The following is a 20,947-nucleotide window of genomic DNA, read 5'->3' on the forward strand; positions in this document are numbered from 1 at the left end:
ATGTCTGCCGGACATGGTGTCCCGTCAGAAGTTGTAAGTGACAACGGACCGCAATTTGTGTGTGCTAGTTTCAAGGACTTTTCGCATGAATGGGACTTTATTCACACAACTTCTAGTCCGCGTTATGCTCATTCCAACGGAGAAGCTGAACGTTATGTACAAACAATTGAGGATAAGTTCAAGAAAGCCGAAATAGGACAAAGTGACATTTACATTTCCTTAATGGAGTACCGTGCATCTCCTATCGAAGGAATGGGACTTTCACCTGCACAGTCGTTGTTTAACCGACAGTAGAAGACAAAACTTCCCATGTCAACGGAACTTCTCGAGCCGAAAGCTTTTGGATCAAAACAAAAAGAACTAATGGAACGTTAAAAACGTCAAAAACACTATTACGACAAAACTTCGAAACCGTTACCGAGTATTGCGTCAGGAGAAATTGTCCGCTTTAAGAAAGAAGATAGAAGTACTTGTGAACCAGCATTAGTTGACACAAAACACAGTGAACGTTCCTATGTGTTACGCGCCGAAAATGATAAACTTTATCGACGAAACCGAAAACACATCTTAAAAACCAACGAAAAAGTGTTTAACAAGGACAATTCACAAAATGACCTTGAGTTTCCAATGGTGGACAGTTCAATCGACCGCGAACCGCCAACTGTTGTAAACCACGATCAGCAAAAAACACTAAACCAAGCTTCCGCGCCGACCGAGCCGACAACTGTAACAAGATCTGGACGCATCTCAAGGAAACCTGCGTACCTCACAGAACACTTTGTGTGAAATACAAAAAATGTTAATTTGTTCAATTCAGTAATTAATAGTAGTTAGTTACATTAGTTAATAGTAGTTAGTTACATTTTTCTTAAATTTTCTAGTCAAAGACATTAATTTTACTAATAGTTGATATTCAAATTGTTTCATTTAGTAGATAAGAAATAGACATTTTGAGAACGAACTTTAAAAACTTTAAAAAGGGAGATGTCATGTATTATGTTCCATACTTATGTATCAGAGTTACTCTCTTTTAGTTATTTAAGCATTGTTAGTCAGCCATTGTTGTATTCTTGACGTACACCACACGTCAGCATACGTGTTTTGCCATGGCGATATCAGTTTGTCTATCACTTATGAGTTCCACCTCTCTGTAGTCGAGTCGTCGTCAGACGTGTTTTGCCATTGCGGTATCAGTTTGTCTATCTCTTATGAGTTCCACCACTCTGTAGTCGAGTCGTCGACATACGTGTTTTGCCATGGCGATCTCAGTTTGTCTATCACTTATGAGTTCAACCTCTCTGTACTCTAGTTGTCGGCATACGTGTTTTGCCATGGCGATCTCAGTTTGTCTACCACTTATGAGTTCAACCTCTCTGTACTCGAGTTGTCGGCATACGTGTTTTGTCATGGCGATCTCAGTTTGTCTATCACCTTTGAGTTCCACCTCTCTGAAGTCGAGTCGTCGACATACGTGTTTTGCCATGGCGATCTCAGTTTGTCTATCACTTATGAGTTCCACCTCTCTGTAAAGTTTTATAACAGATATGTTTTTTTTTAAAGATTTAGATTAAAGTTTAAAAAATTCATTCAAACTTGACAATTGTCAAAACAAATATGAGATTCCCCGTTTAGTGTTACTATATCGTTATTTTTTTTAAACCAACATTCACGTTTTCTGTTCACTTTGAATGTTTTGTACAAGGTAAATATTTTGAGTGACAATAAACAATCTCATTGATAAGGCATACAGTTTAAATGAAATTATCAATGATGATTGTTTTGTATGTGTAAATGGTGAACTATTTGCTTGTATTTTGGAATTTAACATAAGTCCTTCTTTTCATCACAGACGAATTGTCTATGAAGTTGGTCCCACCTGGTCCTAGTTGCTTTTGTAAGTGTGATTTAAAATTAGAGGAAGGCACAGTAGCTCACCAATTTTGACATTTCAAAATCCATATACAAGCTACATTAAAGGAAAACAAATGAGGAAATCACATAAACTCAAAAAGTAGCCGATGTCGGGTTTGTCGACAGACTAACCTATGGGATTAACCAAGCCATAAATTGCATGTCTGCAAATACCGAAATCATGACTATAAGCAGCAAGAGACCTATATCAGTTAAATACATTTTTTTCAAATCATTCTTTAATGATCCATGCCATCGGGAGCACCACTTCTGTGGATACAGCTTAAGTTCCCATACAAAACTTTAAAATATTCGTTTTTCTAATTCATATTATTTGTATGGGAAGACCTCTTTTTTTCAGAACCATGATTGCAAGCTTTTGGCCAAGACACCATAAATAATTAGAGAGTTTTTCAGGTGGTACAAAAGACCTTCACTAAAATAATTTGGCTCGTTTAATTTTTATAAAATTTTGACAAAGTATTCACTTAAACCGTTTGACAAAAATATAAACATTTCAAAAAAATTGAACCAACCAATTTATCAGAAAAATTACACAGGTTATATAGCAGTTTGACAACCAATAATTTTGATCATTGAGAAGCTTAATATTCCCTTAACAACACAACGTAATTAAAACGTTTAGCTGATTTAACAGGGTTATCTCCCTGTAGTGTTAGGTCCCACCTTAATGTGATAAAAAGTTCACATTCATCAGTCATTTCCTTTTGTTTTCCATCAGCTATGCTTTGTTTAACATTGGATAACTTGATACCATGCGTATAGTATTCTTTTGTGGTTGACTATTTCGGAATTATCAATCCAGAAAAGTATTCTTTAAATTCGATTAATGTAAGAAGCAGTATGTTCCTTTTGTAGCACCGGGCAAATGCTGCTGTTAGTTTACTGAGAGGGCAAGAGAGTATTCAGTATTCAGTGCATCATTATTGTCAGGATTTATAAGAATAAGTTTTAAATTTATTTGTTGAAAAATTTACAAATTATTCACAAAAAAATAGTATACCAAATTGAACTAATAATGATTATGATGTTTTACGTTTCATTTTTGACATGTAGGTCAAAAAGTGTACAAGGGTTTAAATCATCCCAAAATTTTATCATAAAGGTTCCTGCTCTGTTTCGTTATATAAGATATTTCTCTAGACTATCTGAGAAATTTGAATTTGCAGATTTTTCAATCAGTTTTACTTTTCTTATCTAGTAACATTCAAAAGAGTATCGACATGAAAATTGGAACCATGTTGTTTAAGACGATAGCAGTTTTGACCCTCAGTATTTTAAAAGAAGGTTATGCTGTGCCATGTACCGAACCTGGACTGACAATGTGTGTATGCAGAGGAACTGAAATATATTGTGAGGGATTAAATTTAGCACATATACCAAGTAATATTCCTAAAATTACAACAGTCTTGTAAGTATTGCCGTACACTTGTACATTGATATGTTTTTTTTTTTAATAATGTTTACCTTTATCAACGTTGTTTTCAGCTCATTTACTTTAATGATAATGTGTTTTAATCGCCAACGGTTCGTTCCAAATCTGTCAATTGATTATAATCATGTAATGACTATGTTGACACCAGATGCGTTTATCTGTGACCATATCTCGATAACTCAATTAATATTGATATTTAATTTTCAGTCGTTTTAAAGAATCCGTAATTTTACGAAATAAAAGATGTTTCCATTAAAATGCGTTTTAATATAAAGAAAATTATCATTTATTTTTTGATAATGATTCTGTTTTTATAAGATGGTTGGTAAATAAACAGATCTAGGTACATGTAGCATGTGCAATGTTAAAAATAATTATAAATGATAAACTTTTGAATATCATCATTTAAAACCACAGGCCCTTCAATATCATTATTATGAACTATTATCTCCTCAGTAACATTTTTAGACCAAAAACTCTTAGTTTTGACGATTTAGATCCATAAGCTCTATAATATCATGATATTGTTCAATAAAGAAGAATCATGAGCTAACAATATCATAATTTAAAACAGTCAAAGATTTTTAATATAAAGTTGCAAAACAATAAACGTCGAATATCATGATATAGAACCATATACCATGCAATAGCATGATTTAGTTCCATAAGGTTTTAGAACCTCGAGCTCTTAATTAGTATATTTTAGAAACTTAAGTTTTCAATAATCATATCTTATAACCTCAAATTTAGATTTTCATGATATAAAACCATAAACTGTTAACTAATATGATTTAGGACCAAACGGGTTGTGAATATCATAATTTAGAATCATAATAATTTCAAGTACTTGATTTAGAACCTCAAGCTCTTCATTATTTTATTTTAGAACCCCAAGCTTAGAATATCATTATATAGAACCATGACCTATTTAGTATAATGATATAGAGCCATGAACTATTTCATAAAATGATTTAGAACCCATAATCTTCTCATGTTCTTGATCAAGAACCTCAAGCTTAGAATATCATGATATAGAACCATACACTTTCTAATATTATGATTTAATATTAAAGATTTAAAATATCATTATTTAGAATCATAATATCTTCAAATTCTCGATTTAGAACCTCAAGGTCTTAAATAACATGATTTACAACCTCCAGCTTAGAATATAGAACCATTAACTAACACCGCAAAGTGGAAAGGGATTAATATAAGTTGTAAAACTTGTTTCCCAATCCACTATAAATAAATATGTTTAAACTAACTATGTCATATCATGATTTGGAGCCAACCTGACCATAATCTTTTAAATAACCCGATTAATAACAATAACTGCTGTACGGTCTGTAATATAACGGAGAAGTAAAATCAGCTTTTCAATATCATGATTCATGATAAGGCAGTAGGTTTTGTATCTCATAACTTAAAACCAAAAAAGGAATCATAAGCTTTGTAATATCATGATGCACGACTATGTACTCAGCACTATCGGGATTAAGAAGCTCTTTAATATAATGATAGAGAACCATTCGCGTTTGCACATCATGATCCAAACCATAGGCTTTGAATATCAAAATGAAGAACCATCAGCCCTCGAATACCATGAAAATCAAGAAGCCAATAATTAGAACATGTATTAGCTTTATATCATCATGATGTATAACTATAGGTTTTTTAATATCATGATGTCGAAATACAAGGTCTTTGATACGATGATGTAGAACCACAAGATTGGCTCAGTCTTTAGTTTTCTATGTTGTGCTTTATGTACTGGTTTTTGTCTGTTGGTCTTTTCTCTATCTTTTATATTCAACTTATTAGTTTGAATATTCATTTGGTATCTTTGGTCTCTCGTTAAGAACCATGATCTCTTCGATATGATAATGTAGAACCATAAGCTATGGATACCATAATTAAGAATCATTTCCTACTTACTATGATGAAGAACTATACGCTTTTGATATCATGATAACATCCGCGAGCTCTTTCATATGATGATGTAGTACCATAATCTACATGTGTGTGTGTCACGATGTAGTATCATAAGCTTTCTTATCGTTGTATTTCATTTATTACGCTTTAATCTAAAGTTTTTATTCTTTAAAAGATTGTTTAATTTGCTTTTTACAAACTGCCTTTTGTTATCAATTTAAAATAGATCTCGAAGCGATATTGCATTTTTGTGCTGATGCGACTGAAAGCAATGACAAATCAGTCATTTCCATGTATTTACGTAAATTGAAAGACTTTTAGTCTGCTTTTTATCTGTTTTTTTTAATAATATTTGAAAAACCTCCCTTAGCGATATTGCGTTTTGAGCTGATGTGGCGTCTAGACATCACCAATCAATCTATCGATCATAACATTGGTATACACAGTTCAAGGAGAATGCGAAGAAAATTATTAATGAAATCCTCGATAGTTTCAAACGATAACAATATCAAAAACACGATTTAATAAATACCGATACGCAACAAGTGTGCATTTAATCCTTAATCAAGTTGTGTCATATACAAATTAAGTTTAGAATATTTGTGTAACGGATAAATTTTCTATTATTTTGTTACTTTGGTATTTAACAATGTCACGATAATCGGTATTTATTGATTAATATGTCTTCTTAAAAATTGTTCTTTGTTTTCAGATCTTTTAAAGTCAATCAGATTAGTGCAATAAATGCCACATCATTGTCAGGACTAACATCGCTTAAGAGAATGTAAGTTCTACATATCAATGCTCAACACCTTTTACCAAAGGAGGTATGCCTCTTGCAAATTAAACTTTTGTAGAAAGTTGTATTTGAGCGTTCTCAATATTAATAAGAAGGTGTGATATGACTTCACAAGAGATAACCTTCCATCTAAATCTCAATGTATAAAAATTTATCAATAATAGGTCAAAGAACTGCCTTCAACACGAACCCTTGGAAAAACCCACATGTTTTATTACCTTTATTGACATATTACTGAAGGTTGTATCAGCAATGACTTGAACAAGTGCAAAAATCACCGCTGATTAATCATTTTTTTCAGGAAAAATATTCCTTAGAAATGTAACATTTGGTAGAAAATTATGTTTTAAGCACTCTCAAGTGTACAAGTTTTGATAGATATTTATTTAATTTGTATCAATAGATATAAGATGTGGTATGAGTGCCAATGTGCCAACTCTCCACCCAAGACACAATTTGTTTAACTAAACCATTATAGGTCAAAGTACGGTCTTCAACACGGAGCCTTGGCTCACACCAAAACAGTAAGCTATAAAGGGCCCCAAAAATTGTTAGTGTAAAACCATTCAAACGGGAAAACTAACGGTCTAATCTATAAAACGAGAAACACTTACGAACCACATCAACAAACGACAACTATTGAACATCAGATTCCTGACTTAGAACAGGTACAAACAAATGCAGCGGGTTTAAACGTTTTAATAGGTACCAACCTTCACCCTTATCTGAAACAAGAGTGTAACATCACAACAAAGAAAGAAAAAATATAAAAATGCAATTGAAATGGCTTAATTCAATCTGATTTATATCAGCAATGTCTCTGTAGAATTCAACAAACAATTATCTGGCAAGAGTCATGCCTCTTTGAAATGGAATTACATGCTTTCATTTCTTGTACGATGTGACAGCATACTGTTTAACTGAATCTTAAAAAAGGTGTTTTTATTTTTATTTTTTAGCGCCTTTAGAGAGACAAAATACGTGGCACACGTTGGCTTTGAAACTTTGTTCTTAATTTTTATAAAATGAACATTTAGGTATCTTTTATAATTTCCAATTATGACAGACGTTATATGCAATGTGTGTACGCTAGTCTCCGCATATATTGTTTTGTAAATCTGTTTTTTATGCGTTTATTTATATTAAGAATTAGCATTTTTTTCATGGCAATAAAGATGAACCATTTTCTTTGGTTTGAGATGTTTATAATCACACTCAATCAAAGGATTTTTTCGTAAGTGTCATTGACTGGTTTTGTCATAATCAGCGCATATGGACGACATCCAACTATAATCTATGACAAATGTGATGATTTTAACTTTCCAATCGTTCACTTTCGATTTCCCGGCTGTAAATGCCCTTAGTTACATCGTGTAGCGTTTGCGTGTCTCAACGTACATATTACGTTCGTGTGTTGAAAATACATCTTTAACAGGGTCTGTACTCCTTTTAATGCTCAAACCGAGTCATTATTAGCGGATAACGGAACCCAACATTACGACTAAGATTTTACAGTTACCATAACGAATGAGTTGATTTACATTGATTGGTGTTGATAAATATATATCAAGAGACATGTTCAGTGCAATCTGTCTCTGTCTCCTAGCTTTTTAGTTTGTGCTTTTTACATTAATTTGTACATTCGGAATGGATTCACGAGGTTTTATCATCGGTAAACTTTTATTGCTACCAGTTATTTACACTTATGAATATGTTTTTGCAGAGCATTTAACGCCAACAAAATTTCTAGTATAGACGCTGGTGCGTTCTCTGATCTTCAGTCTTTGGAACTATTGTAAGTATTTCAATACAAAGTGCAGACATGGAAGTAAATATTAAAAATGCTAACCTCTTCGATAAATTATTAAATTATTCTAATTCAAATTATAGCCAATTATTTCGAATAGTACACATATCCCCTTTAACATGTAATACACATACCCCCTATAACAAGCAAACAAAAAAAAAGCTGTATACACTGTTAAACGCACTTTCATGAAGATATAAAGAATAAATTGAACCATAGATACTTGAAGAAAATTTTACAATCAAGTATATAGAAGCGGAAAGACGCGATAATTTCGTTTAATAATTATATTTTGACCTATCAAAGGGTATGGGTCCAAAGTCTTGATGAAATTCACTAACTGAATATGACATTTTTGTGTGCCATTATAAACAATCGAAAAACTTTTAGCAAATATCATTATTTGATTTGGCATAATATAGAAAAATGAAAATGTGGTATGTTTGCCAATTAGACGACCATTCCACAAGAGTTATCAAATGGAATAATTATGTAAAATGTAAAGCCTGAACGTATATATATGGTTGAAAGTTTATGAAAAAATCTAAAATTCTTGGATTATCAGATAGCACATTAAATATTTCAGACTTCCACACAAACATATTATCGTTTAGCTGTCGCATGAAAATAAAGTAATGTATTCATTTTTCATATCCCATGGAGGGTTGTTACACGAAGAGAAAACCTTAAGATACGATTATTAGATAGCACATTAAACATGTTAAATTTCCCAAACTTCCATATTGTCGAATGAATATGGATACGCAGAAACTGTGCAATATTTAGCCTAAATAATGATGAATTATGGCATGACGAGTTTTAAGATTTATATGCATTCATAATTGTGTTGTGTTATATACAAGTAGTGTTTAGAATATCTGTTTTGCATGACAAGTTTTGCTATAATGTGGTTACCTTGTTATTTAACAACGTCATTTTATTCGCTTTTAATTGATTAATATGCCTGCTTTAAGAATTTTCTCCATTTTCAGATTACTTGAAAGCAATAAAATTAATTCAATAGATGCCAATGTTTTATCAGGACTAACGTCGCTTAAGACATTGTAAGTACATAAGAACTTATAATGCATGTGATTTATTAATGATTTTTATGCGATCGTTTTTTTCATCCCAGGGTCCTTTTATTTCATTTTATCGTCCTTCAATATCTGAACGACTTAGTAAATGACTGATTTTCTTTATTATTTTTTTATTTGCGATTATCCATAGACATTATATTTATGAAAAAGTCAACTGTTGTTAACAAGTTGTTCAATTAAGGATTCTAATATTCTATAAGATCTTGGATAGATATAATTTTATTCTATTTTATTTGCATAAATCCTCGAGAGGTATAATGCATTTATTTATCTGATTAACAAATTAAAGATCAATACGAGAATATGTTTTATATGTGTTCTGATGAACTCTGAAGTGAGAAATACAATACCAAGATCAATCATATTTCAAAGATAAGAGCATATCTAGTTACTAGTTGTCTCCGGCTGCTATATGTTATGTGGCAATGCCATGTCAAAAAAAAAAAAAAACAACCCACCGATAAACGATCAAAAGACAAACAATGATATAACAAAAAAAATCAAAAAAATCAAAAACAAAGTACGTGTCCAACCACTGAATGTATGCACATCTGATATCAAAATATTTTTTTTGTAGACGTTTAGACTACAACGACATTTCTAGCATAGAAGATGGTGCGTTCTCTGATCTCAGGTCTTTGTCCAAATTGTAAGTATTTCATTGCATGTATAAACATGGAAGTAAATATTAAAAAATGCTAACTTTTTTTATTGACAAAATAGATTAACAAAAAGAAATGCTAAAAATCAAAAATATGATGGTACTATGCTAAATGATAATGCATATTTTTAATTAGCAAAAATTTCGAATAATACGTTTATATTTTGATAACACATACCCATCACCCCACACCCCACCCTCCCAAAAACAAATATGTAAAAAAGAGGGGCAAAAGATACCAGAGGGACATTTAAACTCATAAATCGAAAATATACTGACAACCCCATGGCTAAAAAAGAAAAAGACAAATAAACAAACGATAATACGCAAAACGCAACATAGAAAACTGGAGACGAAGCAACCAAAAACTTGGGATCCTCGCAGTCGCTCCGGAAGGGTAGGCAGATCCTTCACCACTTGTGGAACCCGTCGTGTTGCTCATATTAGTACAAACTCGGTAATAAGTCTAATTCAGTGGGTTATATTTGTGAAATTGATACGGGCTTGTAGTTACGACATTAGGAACATATCCTTTATCAGCTGTGAATCATATATTCAATAACGGTCAACCAACTTGTAATGTTTAGAAAATTTGTTTACAGGGTACAGGCATTTTCAAATGTAGAAAATGGTGGATTAAACCTGGTTCTATAGCACTAACCCTCTCACTATAATGACAGTCTCATCAAATTCCGTTATATAATACTACTGTTTTATTTTGCATGATATATAAAGAAGAAGATATAATATGATTGTCAATGAGACGACTATCTACGAGAGAAATGAATTGGAATTTTTAAAATATAACGCCTGAATGTATATATATGTTTAACAACTATTAAACACATCGACAATTCTTCGATTTTCAGATATCACATTTAATTTTAAACTCCCACACAACATGTTTATTGTTTAACTGCCACATGAAGATAAAACAAAATAATATCACATGGAAGCTTTAAAATTAGATTATTTGATAACGCTTCTAACGTCTCATTGAGTAACGCGATTGTTCACTTGTTGGTAATATGAAACTGTAAAACATGCGGTTTATAAATGAAAACAAGACTGAACCGACACGAAGAAAGCATAAAATCGTAAGCATCATGTACCACGGTAAACTTATATGTAGGTCATAGCGGTCATAGAACGATAACCGTTGCGATGTGCTTCTTGCCGAGTGTATACCGTAGCTTTTTGTATAATCCTACATCATTGTACATACCATTGTTATTTGACTTCCATTGCGTGTTGAAGTAATAACAGATAATAAAACTAACTGTTCTTTATCAAACTTCTAACATTTATACATTAGTATGATAACTTATTTAAAAGTCAAATCTATTTAAAACAATCACTCATTGACTTGTTCTCTTTGATGTATGTTAACGACTGCACCTGGTTAAAATAGTTTTGCATAACTTATATTTTTCTGATGTTGCATTTTCTGCTTTTTTTAATGTTAGTAATCTTAACATTTCAGGTCTATAGATAGAAATAATTTGACAACGGTGTCTGCTAATGTATTTAACAAAGATGTAGATCTTCGTTCATTGTGAGTACTATTGCCATATGAAACATTCTTTTTTATCTTCATATATAGATTCAGGAAGATGTGGTATGAGTGCCAATGAGACAACTCTCCATCCAAATAACAATTTATAAAAGTAAACCATTATAGGATAATGTACGGCCTTCAACACGGAGCCTTGGCTCACACCGAACAAAAAGCCATAAAGGGCCCCCAAATTACTAGTGTAAAACCATTCAAACGGGAAAACCAACAATCTATTACATCTATTCTCCAGATGCAAAATTGACTAACGGAAAAGAAAATTACCACGTATAATTCAATCTTTGACAAAATATAATATCACTTGATTTTTTATAAAATGTACTTTTTTAAATGCATTAAATTGATGTTTAAGTTCACTCAAATTGATTAATTTATTTTTTGGCATTCAATACTATTCGGTTTGACGTTGATGTTATGTATCTATAATATCTATCAGGTTATTAATTTTATATATATTTATTTGTTTTCACAAGCTGTATTCTAAAACTGATTTCATTGAAAGTCTTAAAGGAAACACATGTTAATGTGAAGAAAGAAAATGTACTTTTTAAATATTCGAAATTACATGTTGTAGGTCTCTTCGTGGTAACCCATTGGTATGCTGTGCAATGGCTGATTTTTTTGAATGGCGACCCAGTCAAAACAATATTACATACTTCTCTGGCGATTGTACTGATTTTAACTCAACCACTGACATCAACAGTTTTAATGTATCAAAGTGTCCAAGTAAGTATTATGTTGTTTTATTTGAAGTGGAATTGAATTTATAGATGTGCCGGTAGAGAAGGACACACACTCTTCATCACAGTATATTTATTCTGTACTATTCCATTTATTACTATACTATTTCCTGTAAATTACTTGTTGATATCAAACAATCACTGTTATTATACCTCACGTTAAAATGCCATAGTTTGATTCACTCTATCACATAGCTAAGCGGGTGAATTTTTTTTTTAATGTTACCCTCTCGTCCAGACCAATCAAAATCGATTATTTAAAGACAATGAATAGAAGTTGCATCAAGTAATTAAATACAATGCTTAAGTTCTACGTTGTGGCTCAGATTTTATTATTTGACTGTCAAAATAAAAAAAATAAACATCTTTTGTTGTTTGTTTCTAATAACCTTAACGTTGTTATGTACGTGACGTCATAGAAAATGCTTATTTTAAAATAAAATTAATCTGTAAAAGACCATACAGTTGGAAAGCAGGTCACGGTTTGACCCCAAGTTTATCAGCAACAATAGAGTCACGTGACCGTGAAAATTCAGTAAAAAAACGGACGAGACAAACCTCATTTTTCCTCACTAAATACTATTGTCGTAATAAAAACTTATTGACCTAAATAATCTTGAGTATCCATAGTTTATTCTCGTCAAAGCTCACACATCAAATCAAAGTCCTTTATTCTTTATTTTATCTGCAAACTTGGAGTTTGGGTGAAAGTTGTCAAGTCTCCTGATCGAAAAATCTAAATATTTACGAGGAAACTAAAAATGATGGGCTGAATTTAAATTTAATAAAGCATCTCATTAAGACAAACACTCGATATGAATATCTCGGCAATAGAATGTTGGATACGCAAACGTCAAATTGATTTCAAAACGAAGCGGTGGTTTTTATGCCGATTTGTGCAAGTGGTTATCTCCCCTTAATATCACCAGTCAAAAATATAAACCCAGCAAAATGCATAAAAATTAAGAAAGGAGTTTACTCTACAATAATTAGAAAGAAAATAAACGAAACTCGATTTATAACTTTGTTATGATTAGATAAAAAAGAGATACTTTCCTATTTTTCAGAGAAGGACTAAATGTAAAAAATTAAAAGACAAAATATAAGTAAAAAAAACACAATTCAGAAATGTGGATAATGACACCTAAATGTAAAACTAAAAACCTAGCTATATTGAAATTAGATCTGGCGGATGAAATATATTACATGTTATTTTTATATGTGGGATCATTCCTAGCAGAATTTTATTAAACACTTTTGATAATATTTTTAATGCAATAAAACATAGTTTATACAATTTTGATAATCTTTCTGAAAATTGATATAATTATTAAATAAATAGTACTGATCATATATATTTTATATTCTATAAAGTGTGACCAAGAGTCACAACAAATTTCTTCAAATTAAGAGAGCCTTTAAACTCAAGCCTTTGTTTCTTAGTTGAACAGTAAAATACAGAAAAGGGATTTATAAGTTTTATACCAAAAATATTGACAGAAATTCTGTAAAAAAAATATGCTTTAAATTGTAAGTGAAAGTGACACAATTTTGAATTTCAGAATCAATATTATTGTAAAATTAAACTATTAGATTAGCTTGTACAGTAGCCCTTTGTCTTATTTCTCAGGGTATTTTATAGATTATAAAAAAAGTAAAAAATGGGGTTTCTTCTCTTCAACAGGCCTAGGTTGCTGTATTGTATATATTCTTTACCTGAATACTAGTAATAGGAAATAAAATGAAACTGGTGGGACAAATTTTGTGCATTTTACTTCAATAATGATCAATGATGCTTAAATATGACAAGTGAAGTATTTACCATTTGAATAAATTCAATTTTGTAAGAACATATCTTTATGAATTAACTTCTTGTTTGGCTGACTTGGCTTGCTAAGCTAGTTTTTGCTCTTATTACTATAGCTTACTAAGTAAAGAGATAATAATCTAAGCAAGATTTTATTAACTGACCTTCATTTCCTTTATTCATATGTTTTTTTTCCTACAGAACTTTCTTTGCAATGCATTTTCTATTGCTATTCTTGTGCTTTTGTCCATCAATACAGTAGGCTATCAATAATTTGTCAGATCTGTCAGAATTTTCCAAGGCGTTTAGCTTTAAACGCAATAAAGAAGATCTTTGTTTGTTGTTTCACTTTTCCAATGTGTAAATTTTTACTATTCACATGACCCTGACACATATTTTGTTATAAACGTTCCATGACGTATGTTGAAAAAAAAACCAATGTCACCGTCAATTTGTGTAGGGGATCAAAAGGGGTTTCAGTTACTTTAAAATACAAGTATCGTATGGAATTGTGAAAATCCACAACTTCTAATCAAGATTTCATTCATGTCTTAATAAAATCAGTATTTTAGAGCACTTTGAAACAGGTACAATGAAAAGAAGCTAAACTTCACTGTTTTGAAGTTGAAACGTAGCTAAAACCAGATACAAATTGACATGGCTGGTGGTCACTAAAATTGATGTATAAAAGTAAAAAATGATGGCTTCAAAATTGTGTAGAAATTTGAAATAGGTTTCCTGGTTTCATTTAAGATTATAACCGTTCTTTTCTGTATTTGGATACGCAAACGTCAAATTAGGAAAAATCGATTTTTTTGGCGAACAAAAAAGATGGCTATTTTTTTTTGAACGGACAGGATAAAGGAATAGCAATAAAAAGCTATTTGTTTGTCATGTTCGATGACGTAAAGAAATAATATTGGTCAAAACACCTACAAATTTTAAAATTTAATTATAATAAAAGCATGACAAGTTGAAGAAAATACTTTAAACGTCAATCTTTTAGCCGATTGATTTGGCGGACTTTTTGACGTTACGGACGACTGTAGCGCCACCTAATTATTTCCCCCTGCTATTGTTGCTGATAGAGCTTGACGACAACGGCCTTATCGAGGGACATGCTTTCCAACTGCATAATGATAGGACATTCAGTATAATAAATTAAATAACACATAGCTGAGAGGGTGATAGAGCAGATTCGTACCCCTCAAAAAGCATTGTCAACCTTGGCTTTGCCGCGGTTAAGATTCATATTTTGTTATTCGGGATGAAAATAATAAAAAAAAAGTAATAAAAAATTTAATTTTTGAAACTTGATGGAGGATGGACCTCTTGGATGAACTCAACATGTTCCGTCACATGTGGAAACGGTATTCTATTCAGAAATCGAACTTGTGACAGTCCAATACCTTCCATCGGGGGAAAATATTGTGACGGGTCTAGTGCAGAAACATTAGAATGCAGCTTAATTTTAGAGCTTAAGTACGGTGTTAAAATAAATACAATTGTTAAAAGGGGAGAACTGTTTATGAAATAACTGTATTGTATCAGGTTTGTTAAGTTAAACATATAGTATACTGTTGCAATTGAAGTACTCTTACGCAATCAATATAGTTAAATGATATCTGCAACTGTTATAGTAAAACATATTTTACGTAGACACATAAAATACAATACAGTTTATTCTATTTCAATGTGCAATTTACAGTTAATCTGGCGTTAAACGTTAACTCTGCTCAATTGTTCGCTCTATATAAGATTCAGAAAAAAAGGAATAATATAATTTCAGGTGAGAAATCTGCAAAATTATTTTTAAATATAAGATATTGCTTGCCAATATAATCCGGAATTCAATAAAGTGGTCTCCTTTAGTTGTGAACTGCTTTACGGTAAAATTTATCCGTTATTTGTTTTATCGATACTAAATATTTTTAAAGAAGATTAATACTGACACCATATACGTATTTAAGTCAACTTCCCTATGTCAAATACTTTATAAAGTCAAATATCAAACAAAAAAGCTTGTGATATATATGTGTTATACTGTAGTAAGTTTAAAACAATAGTACACTGAAAAATGTAAACCTACCGGTCAGTAATAAAACATTTGTGACTGGGAAGATGCGTGTATAAGGAATAATGGACGTTTGAAAAATCCCGCCATCAATTACGCTTAAAAAGTTTAGGACTTCTTACGATTCGTTTATTTCTTGTTAAACGATTAATAAACTTTTGAACGTTAAACACCAGATTTTATTCTAAATAACTAGGCTTAATCTCTCAAAATTAATAAGATGAGGTGATTTAAGTGCCAATGAGACAGAGGTCTTCAAGTTATCGAGACTTTAACCCCAAAGCCCCTATTGATATCCTTTAATTCTATGTCTTAAAAATCTTTAAAAAAAATCTTTTTTGTTTCCAATTGAAAGAACTGCTGAGGTTCTTAAAGATTTCATAATAGAGATACGTCTTTTCAACGTTTGTTATTTATAATTACTGGTTAATCGGTAATCGCGCTAACCTATTTTCTCCTCATTATTTGTCATTGTCATAAGTTAAAAAGATAATTTTTTGAACACAATAATGCTGTCAATTATCAATGTTTTGTATCAACGTTAAAAAACTAATTCAATGAAAGTTTGATCTGTTACAGTTGATGGTCAGTGGGGCGCCTGGTCGACTGGAACATGTTCTGTCACATGTGGTAATGGCATTAAATATAGAAATAGACGCTGTGACAGCCCACCATCTTCTAACAATGGACAAGATTGTATTGGTTCCAGTACAATCTATGCGATTTGTAACTCAGGAGTCTGTCCAGGTACATTAACGTTTTATAAACCACGAAATGATGACTAATACCCTGATAATGAAATTTGAACATCGACAAATCTATCTTGGCTCTAAACATTTGTTATACTCCTGTCTATTTACTGCAAATCTCTTTGGTAGTTTGTTTCTTAGAATTATTTGTAAGGACTAATTCTTAGAATTTTCAGTGTTTTGAATGTTGATGATATTGAAACATTAAGGATGTTCACTCCTCTGTTTAAATTTAACGAGATTTTAAAAGACATTTTTAATTGGTAGTATATAAATAATGGAACTCAAAAAGCAATAAAATATGAAAGGTCCATGTTCTTGTTTTGAGATATTAGCAATTGAAAATTTAATTAGAAATAATTCTCTTTTGATTTTTCGTACATTTAACATTGGGACTTTTTTTCATTCAAATACTATAAAATAATTAACAAAGATTTTATATGATTATCAAAAACGCCTTTTTAAACTATGTGTAATGCAAATTTGAAAAAAAGTGGGGGTTAGCCTGTAAAATTATGAAAGTTACAGCATGGATGAAACGAGAGAATTCCGAATATCTTACAGAAATTCTGAAACAGAAGTAGCGAAAATCCTTAAAGACAACTGAGCGATAAAAAAAAATCACATTTAAATTCTGGGCGACAGCAATTAATGACAAAAACTTAACTGACTGCAATTTCGATTTGTTCTTTATAGAATTAATTCATCCTGTGTGCTTAAACCCTAATATCGTATGTAATGGACAACGCAGTAAGTGATTATTCATACCACACGCAAGGAAACACTTCCTTCAACTGAAGGCATAGATAAAAATTCCTTGACGTTCTTGAAGCTATCAACACCAATTTTAGGGCCTGTTTAATAGGAAACAATTTTTCTTTCTGTTAATCGTACAAATTCATGTTATGAGTTATTTGTTTGTTAAATAAATTGCATTGATATAAATAAGGAGATGATAAACGATTATCTATGTGAACCACCAACCAAGGACCAATTACGTGGATGGAGCAAACTTAAGGTCACTGTACGGTTTTCAACAATGAGAAATACTGATACTGTATTGTAAATTCCGGACCTTTAACAATGATAAATACTAATACTGAATATTTAGTTCATATCGTGACAACATACGACCTTCACCAATAAAAATATTCATATCGTATTTTTTGTCCCGGATGTGACAAAATTTGTAACGAGAAAAAGAAGGAATCAAATGGTCAGATGTGTGCGAAACAAAAAGATCAAAATCAAATATTGTAGACGAGCAAACAACGAGAATACTTTTATTAAAGGATCCAGACCTTCAAGTGACAATTAAAAAACGTGTCTTTGTTAAAAAAAGTTTCGGTATGCTCAACTGTCTGTCATTATAGTTATATACCAATATGTAATGTGATTATAACAAAAAGTCACGTGAATTGTGGAATAATACACGAATGTTTTATTATTGATTTATATAAAAATCAATTGTGTCAGAGATATTTCTGTACACTGATATTTGAGCTAGTCTTTTGTACGACAATCGTCCTGCAACGAATTTGTGTTCTAAACGAGGAGTTATTACTTAATCACTTTTAATTTATTTTCCCCTCAAGGCATAACTGATTGATTAAGAGATACATAAATATCAAAATCGAAAAAAATATTTGTCATCAATGTCATGAGTATAATCCAATACCATGTATGTCTATTGTGACGGGCAGACTAATTGAGTTTGCAAAATTAAAACATATTTACTGAAAGGAAGACATATACTTGACTAAAACAATATCATGTTATTTTTGTGTAGCTATACGACATGTTAGAACATCATTTGATTAAGCCAGTCACTGGCATTGAATGTCTATTATTGTATTTACAGAATCATGTAAAGGATCAAGAAAGAAACCAGGTTAATAATGTTTAGATTGATAATTTTATTTTCACGCATGCACATAAAGCTTTGTTTTTGTCCTTTTATGAAATGAAGCGCTGTGGATTTACACTACGACTGTATAAGTACAATGATGTAAGTGGTAGTTTCTTTCTACCCATCGATTATATTCATTTTCTCTGATAAAGATTAAATGGTTTGTCGAGATATATGTCCATTACGTTAGGGTCACATTTACATTTTACTTCACACATATTTTAGTTATAATATTACGTATCAAAGTCTTCGTATTATGGATTTTTTCGAAATTTTTGTTGTGTTAATTAACATGATTGTAATTCTCATTCATTTCATTTCATTTGAAAATTGTATAATATTATTATCCTAGCTCATTAAACAACTCGACATGATTGAGTAAGTGAATATATTTCAATGATTTATATGATATATGGATATATGTGTATGTATATGTATATGTAGTCATACATCGTCTATTACACTACTTATACTAGTTATGAAACAACGTGTCAGTGTTTTCGACATTTCATGTATCATTAAACCAACACAGTATTAAGCGTTTTTTATGTGACTGTCATTTAAGTGAGAGGTTTAACTAGCTTTAAATCCAGGTTTTGTCAACCAATTTCTACTTAAGTCAGGAATATGGCAGTGTTTATCCATTTGTTTGAATTGTTTGAGCTTTTGATGTTGTCATGTTATTAGGGACTTTCAGTTTTAAATTTTCGTCTGAGTTCAGTATTTTTTTAATTTACTTTTTGATAATTGGATTTAAAATGCTTAAATTCTCCTTGAAATTATTTCTCAACTTAAATTCTAATCTAGATAAGACAAAACTCTAATTATAGCTTTGGTAAGCATTTTTGATAATATTAAAATCATTAAAAAAATATCATATTCAAATTGACATTGTGTTTGATTATACTTTTTTACTTGTAGAATCAAAGAGAATGAAAACAAGAAAATGGAAAAGCTATCAGTAAAGACAACTGAATAGAAGAGGAGATACACGCAACAAATAACGTGTACTGCATGTTTGTCTTGTATCTAGGGGAAGATGCAAGACATTGGACTCAAGAGGGATTTTGTCTATAATTTATGTTTCATTCTGATTGTTAATTACTTGTTATGGGTTATGTTTCCTTTCTTCTTTCTTTTATTGATAATATGTTCGGTAAGTCCACATCAGTTTGAGTTATAATTTTGATAGCTAAAAACTTACCAATATTTTTCTTTATCAACCAATATGTATGAATATGTATTTTTGAAAAAACCGAGTAAAACTATTTCATGTATTTGATTGGAGTTTTTTATAATAAAAATTGAGTTTATATTAGTGTATTATTTCTGCCATATATTATGTTTTGATTATTCCCTAATAAACATTGATAAAGATATATCCTGAAACAAAAATACCAAACACTGAATCAAATTAAAAAAACGAAAGTCCATGAAAACTGAGTAAATTAAACGCTATCATTCAACGACTTAGGTAAAAAAAAAAATGTGTATCTCTGACTAAGTATAGGCATTTCCGAATAAAAAGTGCTACACATGCATACATTATTAATGTTTCGTTTTGCTTTTCTACCCCCTGGGTCGATACTGCTTTGTAAAAAAAAAGCTCTGAAGAACATCCACAGCTCAGTAGGCAAAGCCTCAGTACTGTCATAATGTATATCATACATTTCTAATATTTATCGTTGATTAATATTAGTATTACATTGGTTGAAACGAATTACATAGATTTCCCAGTGAAATAAAAACCAATTAGTTTACATGGGAAATACATATGGTAGTTACACTCCTTTGACGACATACAACAATGGGTTTTGTCAAAACGTCAACAACGTCTGATCAAAACAAATTGTGAATGCGTAGAAACATAGTGCCTTACATTTTCTACACTAATGTCATAAAATAAGCCATTTGCCAATGTAATACAAAGAATAACTAATCAGAGAATTTAAATATCTTAGAATATTCAAATCGTGACCGCACAACCCTGATAATAAACTTATGCGCTACGTGCATTCATGACATAATGTCTTGTTCGGTCACTCGTTGAATATATTTTTATATTTGAATTCTTCAATTAGTTATTGTTCAATCATAATGAAATGGATAATAAATCTATAAAATTAAGATTTAAATAATTTCACACAACCTCAATTCTGATGCATTTGCTATTGTTCAGGTCCGTTTTGTTCTCCGCACGTTTCCTTATTTCTACAGCCTTGGCTTTCATGTTTTGAAGCTTTGATTATTCTTCATAAAGTTAAATCTAGAAACTGGTATCAACATAATTTCATCTTAGTTATGCTGCGTTATTAAAACAGTCATTATAGTGTAGTAGGGCAAAGTGTTTTATGTAATAGTATAGTAAAGTGAAATATTTGCATTTTATAGTAGTCACCGTGTATCATCGTACAGCGGATATA

General features: G+C 31.1%; 1 protein-coding gene across 1 annotated transcript; it reads left to right on the forward strand.

Annotated features, from left to right (window-relative positions):
* The first annotated feature begins 3,138 nt into the window (after positions 1 to 3,138).
* Positions 3,139 to 19,717, forward strand: LOC134686367 (slit homolog 1 protein-like). Its single transcript, XM_063546038.1, has 10 exons — positions 3,139 to 3,343; positions 6,015 to 6,086; positions 7,825 to 7,896; positions 8,901 to 8,972; positions 9,586 to 9,657; positions 11,153 to 11,224; positions 11,820 to 11,971; positions 16,446 to 16,613; positions 18,477 to 18,506; positions 19,446 to 19,717. Exons 1-10 carry the CDS (start codon positions 3,156 to 3,158, stop codon positions 19,487 to 19,489), a joined length of 942 nt encoding a protein of 313 aa, XP_063402108.1. The 5' UTR covers positions 3,139 to 3,155; the 3' UTR covers positions 19,490 to 19,717.
* The last annotated feature ends 1,230 nt before the right edge of the window (positions 19,718 to 20,947 follow it).

The sequence above is a fragment of the Mytilus trossulus genome, chromosome 10 (genome assembly GCF_036588685.1).
Source record: "Mytilus trossulus isolate FHL-02 chromosome 10, PNRI_Mtr1.1.1.hap1, whole genome shotgun sequence".
NCBI classification, from domain to species: Eukaryota; Metazoa; Mollusca; class Bivalvia; order Mytilida; family Mytilidae; genus Mytilus; species Mytilus trossulus.

Excerpts from the sequence above, each read along its gene's own strand:
- LOC134686367 (XM_063546038.1), top strand. The coding sequence starts at position 3,156 with ATGAAAATTGGAACCATGTTGTTTAAGACGATAGCAGTTTTGACCCTC. Across the intron at positions 8,973-9,585 it reads CTAACGTCGCTTAAGACATT|ACGTTTAGACTACAACGACA; the intron begins GTAAGTACATAA and ends TTTTTTTTGTAG. Across the intron at positions 18,507-19,445 it reads AGGATCAAGAAAGAAACCAG|AATCAAAGAGAATGAAAACA; the intron begins GTTAATAATGTT and ends TTTTACTTGTAG.